General features: G+C 51.0%; 1 protein-coding gene across 1 annotated transcript in view; it reads left to right on the forward strand.

Annotated features, from left to right (window-relative positions):
- AFG3L2 (AFG3 like matrix AAA peptidase subunit 2) overlaps window positions 1–14,335 on the forward strand; it is a 233,440-nt gene that overhangs the window by 73,826 nt on the left and 145,279 nt on the right. The window contains exon 8 of the mRNA XM_085606063.1: window positions 12,656–12,926. Coding sequence (XP_085462189.1) covers window positions 12,656–12,926 — 271 coding nt within the window. The remainder of the gene's footprint in view (window positions 1–12,655; window positions 12,927–14,335) is intronic.

Raw genomic sequence — 14,335 nt, forward strand, 5'->3', positions numbered from 1 at the left:
CACGGCAATCACCCCGAGATGTGCCCCAGTTGTTGGGCCATGGCGCCGAAGACTTAAGGGAGCGTTCCCGACAGTTCTTTGAGGCCCGGCAATTGCTCCACGCCACTCAGTCCTGCGCCTGTGGGCTGTGGTGGGGCCGGTCGCAGAGCCTACACCATTGTTCGTCGGCATCGGGGTCAGGTGAGTCGAATCGCCATACCAGGTCGAAGACGCGGCGTCGCTCTTCGCCTACCCCTCACTGGTCGTGGGACGCCGTGGAGGGGGCGGGTGGTCACTCCCCTGCGGCTCTGGTGGAGCCTCCGTTGTTGCCTGCAGCCCTTCCCCGGGGCCGTACGCGACTCCGGAACGAATACAAGTGTTCCTATCGGCCATGGGCCGTTTATTTGCCCCTTCAGGTCCCTCCGGAGTGCTTTCGGGGGTTCTGCCCCCATGCCGCCGCCTTTGGCCCCGGCAACGCCTGCAACATACCCTCAGGCCTCGCCCCCGCCATTGGCTCCTGGCCTCGGACGCGCCGATGGCTCCGGCCTCGGCCCCCGCCGATGGCTCCGGCCTCGGCCCCCGCCGCTGGCTCTGGCCTCGGCCCCCGCCGCTGGCTCTGGCCTCGGCCCCCGCCGCTGGCTCTGGCCTCGGCCCCCGCCGCTGGCTCTGGCCTCGGCCCCCGCCGCTGGCTCTGGCCTCGGCCCCCGCCGCTGGCTCTGGCCTCGGCCCCCGCCGCTGGCTCTGGCCTCGGCCCCCGCCGCTGGCTCTGGCCTCGGCCCGCGCCGCTGGCTCTGGCCTTGGCCCCCGCCACTGGCTATGGCCTCGGCGCCGCCGCTGGCTCGGGCCTCGGTTCTGCCGCTGGCTTCGGCCTCCGTGCCGCTGGCTGGCTTCCGGCCTTGTTGCTGCCAGCTGGCTTCCGTCCTCGGCGCCGCTGTCTGGCTTCCGGCCTCCGTGCCGCCGCTGGCTCCGGCCTCGGCGCCGCCGCTGGCTCCAAACTCGGCCCTGGCAATGGCTCCAGGCCTGGCGTCGGACACGGCGCCGTTGCCTCCACTGCCGGACTATGACGAGCTTGTATTGACCTATTGTCCACCAGTTCCTAGCCTGGGAGAGGCAATTTTCTCCCTTTCCCCGGCCTCCTCATCCTTCTCGGCCTCTTACACAGCCGACGGTCGACGGCAAAGACTGGGAGGGGTCTGGGGACCCTCTCGCATCTCAGTGTGAGGATGCGCCACACTAGGATGCCAATGTGGAGGATCTGAGCGATCTGGATTTCTCTCCACGCCCCGGTACACTGTCCCCTTCCTCCGTGGCTACGGAGCTTGATGGTACATTTTCTGTTGCGCAGGGCGGCTGAGGCTCTTAACCTCAAGCTCCCTACGTTGTCTCTGAGGACCAATCTCCTGACTGAGGTGATTCGGCCAGGAGCCTCCTCCAAGGAGCCACTGCTGCCCTTTAATGACGCACTTACAGACGTCCTCTGGGCGCCTGGTCCACGCCTCCCACAGGTACTCCTGTGGATAGGAGTGTGGCACAACAGCATCGCCCGGTCCCGGGCGACCCCAGTTTCCTCACATAATACCCGACGCCAGAGAGTCTGGTTGTCCAGACCTCTGCTTCTCCTAGCACATTCCCTTCCACACCTCCGGATAGGGTACCCAAAAAAAAAAAAAAAGGTTGATCGGTCTGGGAACAAGGTGTTACCTCTGCCACTTCAGGATTCCCACTCTGTGTGGGACACAGTGGCGCTGTTGCTACCTCACGGACACTCAGACGGTACTCTCCCAAACTATACCGGGGGGAGAGATGCGGCACCGTTTACTACGTGGCGGCCTTGATACCGATGACTCCCTTGGCAGGGCTATTTCCACAACTGTGGCGCTCCGCCATTCCACCTGGCTCAGAGCCACTGGCTTCTCAGGGGATGCATGCGCATCGTTGGTGACAACCCGGATGGCACGTTGGAACGTTTGAGGACTCCCGGGCAACGGTCCAGTCCTTGGGCCTTTCCGCCACGCGCACTCCCTCGGGGTCTGCCTTTCATGGCAGGGACGGGGCGCCCGAAACACGTTCCTTTCAAAGCCGCAGGCCTGCGCAGCAGCACTCTTGGCGCAGCCGCTGAAAGGGGACCTACAGAGGTGGGTCACAGTCCGCCGCCGCCCCTGTCACCACGGCCTCCAAACCTTCCTAGTCCGGGGTTTTCGGGCCCACCGAACGCCCGTGGGCGGCACGATTCACCATCACCTCCCCCACTGGCGCATCATCACTTCGGACAGTGGGGTTTTGCTAATAGTCCGAAGGGGCTACTCCCACCCATTCCGGACTGCCCCTCCGGCCGTGCCCCTCCGTACCACCACTTGTTGGTGTATCACTTGGCGCTTCTCCAGCACGACGTTCCGGCCCTCTTGGCCGGGGGGAGCCGTCGAGCGCGGTCCGACGCCCATAGTAAGTCGTGGTTGTTATTCCCATTACTTCTTGAACAAACAAGGACAACGGCCTGCATCCTCTTTTAGGCCTCCGGTACGTCAAGTTCTAAATGCTCCCGCTTTCAGTTCACCGAACTCCCTTTTGGCCTTACCAGCGCCCCTCGGTTGGTCGCAGAAGTGATGGCGGTGGTCGCAGCTCATCTGCGCATATCAGGGGTTTCAGTCTTCCCCTATCTAGACTACTGGCTGTTGACGGTGGGCTCGCCCCGAGCAGTCGTCTCCCACCTCCAAACTACGGCCAACCTCCTGCATTTGCTGGGGTTCTCCATCCACGTGGCGAAGTCGCATCTGGCTCCCTCTCAGAAGCTCCTCTTCGTCGGAGCGGTTCTGGACACGACGCGATTTGGGGTTTATCTTTCCAAACAGTGCGTCCGGGTCATTCCGCCTATGAGTTGGGTCAGCGGCAGATCTCTCTTCCTTCCCCAACCGGAGCACACAGTGGTAACAGATGTGTCCCTCCGGGGATGGGGCGGCCATATGGGGGAGGCGCAGATCAGAGGCCTACGGTCTCCGGCGGAGTCAGAGCTCCACATCAATCAGTTGGAGCTTACGGCGAACCTGCTTGCACTCGAACCATTCCTTCCCTCTGTCAAGAGTACAGTCATGCAGGGGTTCTCGGACGAAACCACCGTCATGTGGTACTGCAACTAGCGAGGCGAGGTGGGTTCGTGGACCCTCTGGCAGGAGGCTCTGCACCTCAGGACGTGGCTGGACTGCCAGGGCATTCTACTGGTGGTTCAATGCTTGGCAGGTTCTGTGCACGCCGGGGCGGACGAACTCAGCCGCTGGTGCATCATAGATCAGGAATGGCGTCTTCACTCAGAGGTGGCACAAGGTCTCTTTCAGCAATGGGCAGAACCTTGGTTAGATCTGTTCACCACCAAACAGAATGTGCACTGTCAGCTGTTCTGCTCGTTGGAGTTTCCTAGACGGCACTCTCTCGGAGACGCTTTTCGTCGCGAGTGGAGTGGCGGTCTGTTGTACGCCTTTCCGCCTATACCAATTCTATCCAGATTGTGGAAGATCAGACGCAACCGGGCACAAGTTCTTCTTGTGGCACCGGACTGGGCTTGAAGAGTTTGGTATCCCGAGCTACTCAGTATGAGCATGGATCCTCCGATCCGACTGCCTCTTCGGGAGGATCTTCTGTCGAAGCAACAGGGGACGGTCCTCCACCCGAACCTGTCCAGCCTCCACCTCCTTGTGTGGAGATTGAGCAGCGACAGTTGATGCCATTTGATTTGCCTCCTGAAGTTAGTAATGTGATTCTGGCAGCCAGGCGTCCCTCACCTAAACTGTATATGCCTGCCGGCGGAACAAATTTGTGGCATGGTGCACAGCGAAAGCTGTGGACCCCCCCTCCCTTTCTGCTCCTCTTTCTGAGGTCCTATTGTTCCTTCTCTCTTTGGCCTAGCAGGGCTCTGCTCTGTGCACTGTTAAGGGTAACTCTCTGCTCTTTCAGCCTTTTTCAGGCTGTTGTCCACAGATTTCTCAAAGGTATTACTCCACTTTTCCCTCCTATTCCTTTTGTGATGCCTCACTGGGACTTGCACCTGGTTCTCACATACTTAATGTGTGCTCCCTTTGAGCCTCTTCATAACTGTCATTTACGGTTATTGACTTTGACAACTGTCTTCCTGGTGGCTATCACCTCCGCTAGGCGCATGAGTGTACTCCAGGCTCTTTCATGCAAACCTCCTTTCCTGGCGGTTAACCCGGACAAGGTTGTGCTTCGGCCACGTCCCTCCTTTCTACCAAAAGGAGTCACTGCCTTTCATCTGGGGCTAACTGTCACTCTGCCCACTTTCTTTCCGCCTCCACACCCTTTCAGAGAGGAAGAGAGGCTGCACCATCTGGTATCAAAACATGCGCGTTCATTCTACCTCAGCCGCACACAACCATTCCAGGTTAAGGACCAGCTCTTTGTTGGCTACATGGGCGTCACAAAAGGCCAGGCTGTGCACAAACGGACTATCTCCTGCTGGGTTGTCCTGTGCATTAAAACCTGTTACTCTCTGGCTAAAAAGGAACCGCTGTAAAGCTGCGCGCACATTAGAATACAACCAACATGAACTATACCATACAATGCGGACTGCTTAACGTACGCTCACTGAGAAAACACAGGCTAGACCTATATGATCTACTTACTGAGAACCAATGGGATCTTGTGTTTCTAACAGAGACATGGCTAGATAATGAGTCTACACCCTACGCCCTTGAGGCAACTCCAGGAGGGTATACAATACATAGACTGGATAGACCCACAGGCAGAGGAGGCGGAATCGCAATTATAGCCCGCGAAAACCTACGATGCCAGCTAGATAGCTCTCCCATCCTGGACAGTGAAGCAGGGAGCTTCACTGTCAAAGTGAATAATAACTACACGCTAAAGGGCATACTAATTTACAGACCCCCAGGCCCCATAGCCAGGTTCGAGGAGAGTTTGGTTGAAGGAATCATGGAAACCGCACTGTGCACTGACAAGTTTCTGGTACTCGGGGATCTCAATCTTCATCTTGATAACCCCTCAGACCACGTCAGTAAGAATTTTGGCCAGGCACTGAAAGCCCTCCAACTTACCCAAATTGTTAGAGGCCCGACCCATCAACAGGGTCATCTGCTGGACCCCATATTTGTCAACTGGGGGGAAGCGGAAGCTATGACCCCAATTCCCATCCCATGGTCGGACCACTATTTGGTCCCTTTTTGTATTGTATTGTATTGATTCTTATATAGCGCTACTGTGACCCTACGGGTATCCTGGCGCTCTGATATAGCACAGCTATTACCGGTTCGAGATGATAAACAGACGGGGGATTAGGCTTTCGGAAACAGCCAGGTTTTAAGGCTCTTTCTGAAGTCGGTTAATGAGTCAAGTTGTCTAATCTTCTGTGGTAGCTCATTCCACAGCAAGGCTCCTGCCACGCTGAAAGCCCGTCCGCCCATCCTAGACCGTTTGAATCTAGGAACTACCAACAGGTTAGCGCTGGAAGAGCGAAGCTGTCTCTGTGGGAGGTACCAGGTGAACTTTTCCTGGAGGGGTATTGGGCCCATCCCATGTGTTGCTCTATATACCAAACAGAGGGATTTAAATTGGACCCGTTCTTTGATTGGCAGCCAGTGAAGCTCTCTCAGAGCCTGAGTAGAGGATGAAGCACGTCTACGGTTTAACACTAATTTGGCTGCAGCTGATTGGACTCTTTTGCAGCCCCTGGATGATATATTGAGGGGCCCCCAGATACAGGGAGTTACAGTAGTCCATCCTACTTAACACTGTGCTGCTCACGACCAGGGAGCGCATCTCATTCGGTAGAATCGGTAAGATCTGGCGCAACAAGCGCAGTAGCCCAAAACACACACTGGCTGTCTTGCCTGCCTGAGATTCCATTTGGAGGTTATCTATAAGGACCCCCAGGTTGCGTATTGTCTTAGTCGGGGTCAAAGAATCTTCCTCTGGGGCAAGCCTGAATTCCACCGGAGATAGTAGAGGTACTCTTGCTGGTGAGTAGTACAGTATCTCAGTCTTTCCTCCATTGAACTGTAGAGAGTTACGCTGCAGCCAGTCTGTGGTCAGCCGCATGCACTCATGGAATCGTTCCGTGGGGACAGCATGTTTACCCTCCATGGAGAATACCAATTGCGTGTCATCAGCATAGTTGACCAGTTCAACCCCGAATGCTTTAATAATAGAGAAGAGTGGTTGTAAGTAAATGTTAAAAAGAATGGGGCTGATACTGGAGCCCTGCGGTACTCCATGGGCTATAGAAGAAGTCCTAGATGTAAATGGTCCCAAGGTTACCATCTGCTGTCTCCCTGTCAGATAGGAACGGAACCACTGCAGTGCCCGCCCCTTTATCCCGATGCCCTCCAGTCTCTCAAGCAAAATTGGATGACTCACTGTGTCGAATGCGTCCGACATATCCAGGAGCACCAAGACCGCTGTGCTCCCGTTGTCCGCCCGCATCCGTAGATTATCCATCATAGTTGTCAGGGCTGACTCTGTCCCATGTCCGGGTCGGAAACCAAACTGGTCCCTATCCAACAAGTTATGCTCTTCCAAGTAATCTGAAAGCGATCTGCTCACAACCCTTTCCAAAATTTTAATTGGAAAAGGAAGGAGGGAGATTGGCCGAAAGTTGGCCGGGTTATTCGGGTCCAAAGAGGGCTTCTTGATCAGAGGTGACACCACCGCCTTCTTCCAGCCCTTTGGGACTGTACCTTCTTCCAGAGAGTGGTTACATATCTGTCGCAACCAAGGGAAGGTCAAGCGGCCATATGATCTCCACACCTTCTGGGGCAAGGGGTCGAGTGGTGAGCCCGAAGATATGCTTTGCACCGTAGCATTGAAGACAAGGTCTGAAAGGGTAGGAAACCTATCCAAGGTGCATTGCTGACCCGGGACCCCTTCAGTTACCTCTAACCCATCCTGGGTAGCAGTTTCGTTGTCCTTGAAGGAGCCCACGATCTTTGCAACTTCTTCCTCAAAGTGGGTGGCGATCTCATCGCATAACTTCTGTGAAGCCTCCACTTTGTTTTCTAGGCAAGTTGGAGCTGAGAGGTCTCTAACAATCTTAAAGAGTTAATCTTAATGAATTAGGTAATGATCTGTCCAGTTTTGAGGAACAATGTTTAGTATTTCAACTTTCAGCTCATTTGCAAACAGGAGATCGAGAATGTGCCCTCCCTGATGGGTCGGGGAGGTGACTAATTGTTGGAGATTAAAGTTGGTACAAGTGCATTTCAAATCTCTCAAATAGCTACCCATATTTGCATTCTCCCACAAGTTGAAATCGCCCAGAATGATTAGATTAGAGTGTGTTAGGGATAGGTTGGTAATGGTATCCAAGAAGGACTGATACATAGTGGTACTCCCTGGACGAATCCCGGGAAGCAGACCCCCACAGCCACCAGCTATGTACCACCTCAAACGGAAATGGGCTACATTCTCTCAGTCCAAATTCTGTGCAGAATTAACGAAAGGAGGAAGCCGAGGAGGGAAGGATGCTGACACAGCCAATGCTAACCTCTGCACACGCATTAATCAGGCACTAGACTGCACAGCCCCTTTGCTAAAAACCAAATCTGGGGGACGCATAAACAAAACTGCCCCGTGGTTCAACGCTGAACTAAGAGTTCAGAAAACTGCACTGAAAAGAACCGAAAGAGAATGGCGCAAGACTCTCTCCGAAGAAACCAGAAAGAATTATCTAACCGAGAGACGAATCTACCATGGACTAATCCGAAAGACAAAAACAGCATATTTTACGAATAGGATCAGTGAGGCTGGTAACTCGACGAAAGAGCTGTTTTCACTTTACAAAACTCTTTCAAGCGGAAACCCAGCTATTGCCCCCGCTGACTGCTCGCCAGAATTGTGTGACAAAATCGCAGATTTTTTCTCAGATAAAATAACAAAAATCTACTCAGCATTCCCCACGCAGTCCAAAACCGGGGCAGACTTCGTTGAAAGCCCAAGGGAGTGGGGAGATAAACCTAGACTTATCAACTTTACTACCCCTCCCACGGAAGATCTTCTAAAAATCTGCAGGTCGGTGAAGTCGGGCTCTCCGAGAGACCCTACCACACCCAAACGCCTGACGGATAGTCTAAGGGTACTAGAACCATACATTAGACATGTACTCGATGTATCTTTTACCACCAAGACAGTACCTAGGGAGTGGAAAAAGGCGGTGGTTCTGCCCCTCAGGAAGAAACCTACCATCAGTTTTGAGAAACTTGACAATCTCCGCCCAATTTCACTCCTGCCCGACCGAAAAAACGGTCAATAAACAACTAATGGACTTCGTGGAAAAGGCTGCCTTATTGCACGACACCCAATTCGGATTCCGCCCCCGCCACTCTACAGAGTCCGCACTGCTTACTGTAGTTGAGACCCTACGTCAGGGGGTAGATGAGGGACACACCATGGCCCTCATCCTATTGGACCTGAGTGCAGCGTTCGACACTGTGGCGCACGACAACTTGCTACAGTGTCTGAACAACGGAGGTATATCCGAAGCTGAACTCCAATGGTTACAATCCTTCCTGACAGGGAGAAGCTTCCAGGTTCGCCTGGGCGACCACTACTCGAGAAACATAGGTTTGGGTCAGGGCGTCCCCCAGGGTTCGTCCCTGAGCCCAACCTTGTTTAATCTCTATGTCTCTCCAGTGGCCTCAATTGCCGTGAGTCACGGATTGAGCATCGTGTCATACGCCGATGACACGCAGCTGGCTATCTCCCTATCGCGTGCACCCGGTCTTGCGATGGACAGTTTAAGGAACTGCATGCAAGAACTTGCAGCCTGGATGTCCACCAACATCGGCGTGGTGGCCTCCATGTCTGGATGAAGCTCCCATACCCCGCCAGGGAGTAAAAAACCTAGGCGTATGGCTCGACGATGACCTATCTTTTGGACCCCAAATAGACCGAGTTGCAGGCGTCTGTTTTGGTGTCCTAAAAACCATAAGGAAGGTCCTTGACCTCCTTCCTATGTCAGCACGGAAAACACTGGTACATGCCCTTGTGACATCACGCCTAGACTACAGCAACCTACTTTACCTGGGTACCATCTGCAAAGCCATGAATCGCCTTCAGGTAATACAGAACGCGGCAGCCCGTCTCATCCTAAAAATCCCTAAACGATCAGACACCAAAGCCGCTCTCAAAACCCTCCACTGGTTGCCAGTAAAAAGCAGAGTGGAATTCAAAGCCCTCTGTACATGCCACCGCATCCTGGCTAAGAAATCTCCTATTCCACTCCAGAACTTAGTGACAAGGTATACACCTGCGCGCGAGCTGCGCTCCTCATATGAGGGCCTACTTAAGGTTCCTAGGGTCAAAAGAGCCCGTATGGGCGGACGCTCCTTCCGCTATCTGGCAGCGAAAAGCTGGAATTCACTCCCTCTCCATCTGGATCCATCCGAATCCAGCTTCCGCAAGAACCTAAAAACACACCTGTTCTCCAGATAACGGATCACTGGTCTCCACCTCGCTCAGAGTTCTTCAGTTGCAGCGCGGGGACACGCTTTGGCGTAACCAAGCGCTTTTATAAGCTACCCTTATTATATTATTATTATTATTATTATTATTATTATTATTATTATTACATTCTGCCAGGGTGACAGCAGCTACTACTGCATTGGGACGTGGTGTCCCCCTGCAGGACATCTGTCAGGCAGCCACTTGGTCCTCGCTGCATACTTTCACTAAGCACTATTGCCTTGACAGTCAAGTCCGGAGAGACGGCTTCTTTGGCTGTTCGGTTCTCCGTGACTTTCTGGTTTAATCTCACTTCGCAGGCCCACCACCGGGGTTGGTATTGCTTGGGTATGTATTCTAAGGTAAGGAATCTATCACTAACGTGTCTCTTTCAGATGCACAAGTTTCTTACTTGTGTAACGCTATATCTGTAAGAGACATTAGTTAGTGATAGATTCCTTACCGCCCGCCCATCCTCCCCATTCTGCGAACTGTTCTCTAGGGTTCCGGTCATCCCTTTCAGGGCCCTAGTTCTATTGCACCAGTAGTCTGTCTCTGGCATGGCTCTGCGTTCCTGGCGTGGAAATGTTGTGTACAGAACAGACGTCAGCGTGCGTGGGCGCGTCAAAGTAGCTCCGACTACGTCATCTCGGGGGCGACGACGCCAGCGACATACGCGGAGCCTCACGACGACGCCTACCGACGCGCAGGGGTACTGCTGACGAAAAACTTTCCGGATCCAGTCTGACGCCTGGGGATATGCGAAGGTAAGGAATCTATCACTAACTAATGTCTCTTACAGATATATCGTTACACAAGTAAGTAACTTGTGCTTCAGCAAAATACTGATATTATTCTCAAAAGATTTTCTTCTCCATAAGTGTGTTATTTCTAGAGCTTGCTTTTCATCATTCGCAAAATATCCATGGTCCCAAGTAGGGTATTTTACTAGTGAAAACCCCCACAATTAGAACACAGCTAACCCAAAATTCTAGACTTTAGTTCAGAAACACTTCTTCTGAATATTCAACTGTATTAATTTCACTTGATCTTAAAGCACCAGTGCTACCATCAGGGGGTGTTCCCTCATTTGCATAGGTGTGTACTCACAGTGCGCCACCTTCTAGGAGAGAGCAGCCCTCTGGAGGTGAGAAAAGGGGTCCTATGGACCCGCAGACATCACCTTGCAGACGGGTGCAGTCACTGACTGCACTTGCCTGCAAGGGTATCTCTAATCCCCTTTAAAAGTGCAGGCGGGTTGCCACCTGCACTGTGAAAACACTTAGCGGCTGCAAGCAGCCGCTCCGTGTTTTCACATGAATGTGCGCCACCCAAGGCAGCACAAGTTTGCGGCTTCCCTGGGGGCAGCGCATTCACCAAAATGGGGAGCATTGTCATTGTTTGCACCCAGCACACCTTTTAAAAGGTGTGCCGAGTGCAAACAATGACAATGCGTAATACGGCCCCAGATCTATTCCAACTCTAGTCTCCTCTTGACCACATTGGCCACATAACAAAATAATCAACATCCCAAGGTAGGCAGCACCTCATAAAAGAACCAACTACCAGATCTCAGGACTCGGACTGAAGCTTTCTCCTGTCATATCAAGTAGGCCCTTGCAGAGGCTGTACTAGTATGCGCATATCTATTGGCACTGCCATGTCAAGTGCAGCAACCCAGCACTAATACCACACCTAGGACAAATGTTTGACAAGGGTGTAGGTCCATCTTCTCAAGTTTTACAGGAGACACATACGTCTGATGTGAAAACTTATACAATTAATGTGTGCATATAATTCATTAATACTGTTAGTCTACAAGCACTGTTAGTTTACAAGCAGGCATTTGTCCACTAAGCATCCATAATGTAAAATCCTAGTTTCTTCCTTGCCTGATGCAATCTGTGCACTGTGGAAAGTCCGGCAGCCCTCCATCTTGCATACCTAATGAAGACTAAGTGCAGAGGGTGCTCTACTCTCATGATACACCTCACCATGGGTGATTCTTTGACAGTGCTAGGGAAGTAGGGTAGCTTTATCTTGATTGCATTAAGCAAATAGAACATGACCAGTTGACTAATTGAATGGTCCCCCCTCAGCTGATCTAGTGTCTGCATATAGCTGTTCCAACATTAAGCCCATCTCCTCCAATTATCTATTACATTTGCTTTGAGGTTTGAAAGCTAGGCCTTAAATTGCAGTGTTGTGAGAAGAGTGATGTTACTCCATGTACCCCAATAATCGGTACCACACATTCAATGATGCATGACTCAGCTAATTCTCACCTCTAGAGGCATTATGGCTGCTGAGCAACAACCTGACTAAATACAGATATCTAGCCATGATTCTCTCAGTGCACCTCTGCAGGAATTTGGATAGTGGATGCAAACAGAAAAAGGTGATTTGGGTCTGCAACACAAAATAATACCCCTGGAAAATAAACCTCTAGGCTGGTTGTAAACTCATGCAGCAGTGTAGGTAACACCGCCAATTTTATGAGGGAAATGCAATTAATCATAGATGGGGGCAGTCAGATCCACCATGCATCCTAAGCTTCCAACTCTTTGAGGGAAGCTATGAAGTTTTTCATAAAGATCACACTCATGGGCACTGTTGCACTCCAAGGAAAACACTACACTCCTTACTGAACTGAGAGACATGACAATAACACCAGCAAACAAACAGGACACAGTGGGTGTCAGACTAGATCCTATGAGGGGCCTTGCAGAGTTTCAAAATGGAGGTGAGAGTGAGCCCACAGAGTCTGTTCTTTTTTTCAGCTTAATGCCTGTGGGCTCTCTCTTGCTTTGCTTCAAAGTTGATAATTTTACTCTGTGTTTTTTTCAAGCCTGGAGCATTTTCCAACTATGCTCCCCTTCTGCACCAGATTCTGTGCTCAGTGACCAAGGTCTTCACAACGATATGCTTGAAATTAGATGTTTTTCCCAGTAGGAACATAACCTCCAATCTTGCTGGCATCATATGACCCCCCTTTATTCAATTTTATAACAAAGGATTTTGGCAAAGAGTCAGTGGTGAGAAGGGTATTGTATCTTGAAATTACAAGTACTTACACTGCCCCATCCTAACTGCTAATTTTAAAAAGTACATTTGTGTTGACCATTCTCCACTGGTCAGTTAAGACCTTATTTTCATGTTCTCTGTTGACCATGATTCTTGTAGAAAATCATGATTTCCTTTGTTTTTTTCCTAGCTCTTTTATGCTGAGCATGCTGCCCACAGTTCTCATCATCGGATTTTTGTTATATTCATTGAGGCGGGGGCCAGCCGGTGGAAGACCAGGCAGAGGAATGGGTGGGCTCTTCAGTGTTGGTGAAACCACAGCTAAAGTGCTCAAAGATGAAATCGATGTCAAGTTCAAAGATGTGGCAGGCTGTGAAGAAGCAAAGCTGGAAATTATGGAATTTGTTAATTTTCTCAAGAATCCAAAGCAGTATCAGGATCTTGGAGCTAAAATACCAAAGGTATGATCTTTGCTCGTTAAGAAGCTAAATAAAAATGATGTGTCCTAGAGCCCCAATCATAACTACATGACAGAAGAGGCCATCCTACAAGATCAACCCATGCATAAATACAGCCTCTCCTGGCCATACATGGGTAATCCGGTCTATGTGGAGGGCAAGTACACAAAATGTGATTGAGACAAGCAACTGGAGCAAATGTTATATGTTATGTTACTATAACTTGTAGAGCGTACATATACCAAATGGTTTCTTGGCACTGAGGTAAGTAGCCCAAGACAGCAAAGAACACTATTGATAGGCTTGCTTGAAGAGCAAGGTTTTCAACATCTGTCTGAATTTCCCATAGTTGAGAGTAATCCTGAGTTTCAAGGGCAGGGATTTCCAAATGTGAGGGGCAGTAACTGAAATTCTGGCCCCATCTGTCATTTTCCTATTAAATTGAGGGATTACTCGATAGTGTAGATGAGTCGAGCTGATATTTCTAATGGGGGGGGGGGGTGTACATTTGGATGCAAAAGTTAATAAAGGTTGACTTTTCATGTGAAGGGATTAAAAAAACTTTGCAACATTTTTTGAATGTGGATTTCTTGGCAGCTGGTAGCCAGTGAAAATCTTTTGTCACTAAAGAAAAGTGGCAGTGTCTAGGGAGTTGGTAGATCAGCTGAGCGGCTTGCTTTTGAATCCGCGGGAGCCTATGGGTAAGGTAGTTCGGTAGGCCCAAATTAAGAGAATTGGCGTAGTCTATTATTGACATAATCAAGGCAATTATGACTTATGGACCAGGGCATCAACAGTGAGAAATGTCTTTTGATTCTGCAAAGTTGTAAGAAGCAGGAGGGTAATACCGAGCCAAGTTGCGAGCTGAAAAATAAAGGCCAGGCAGGTAAAGTCCAGCAGTGATGGTGGCAGCATTTATTCCATGCCCTCTGACAGAAGGATCCACATACCCATGGGTTTGGTGTCTTGATTTTGTGGTGAAAGATGTCCTAGACAGATGGTTTGAGGCCTGTGAAATTTCACTCCAAATGCACAAGGTCCCTGAGGCAGATTGGGGGGATAGTCTTTGGAGACATGGCCCTAGTGAGGGGAGGGACACTCTACTGGCCCTAGAAGGGGGTGACAGGATGAGATACCCACCATGTGGGAGTTCCTAATCAGAAATTTGGTTTGACCCCAGAGAAATATTGACTGAATTTCATGGACAGTCAAAAGATTTCCCAATAGATTTGGGTGGATTATGTGGATTTGTTTGTAAGGCACTGGATGGTTGGGTGAAGGACAGCGAGGAAAACGATTCCCAGGGACTGTATAATTTGTTTGCAACAGAGCATATTTTCAGTCTTTGCTTGCCACATCTGCGCCAACACCTTATTGACAGTATGCTCACTGACCCCAGACAGATTGCTAAG

Source organism: Triturus cristatus, chromosome 5_1, assembly GCF_964204655.1.
Source record: "Triturus cristatus chromosome 5_1, aTriCri1.1, whole genome shotgun sequence".
NCBI lineage: Eukaryota > Metazoa > Chordata > Amphibia > Caudata > Salamandridae > Triturus > Triturus cristatus.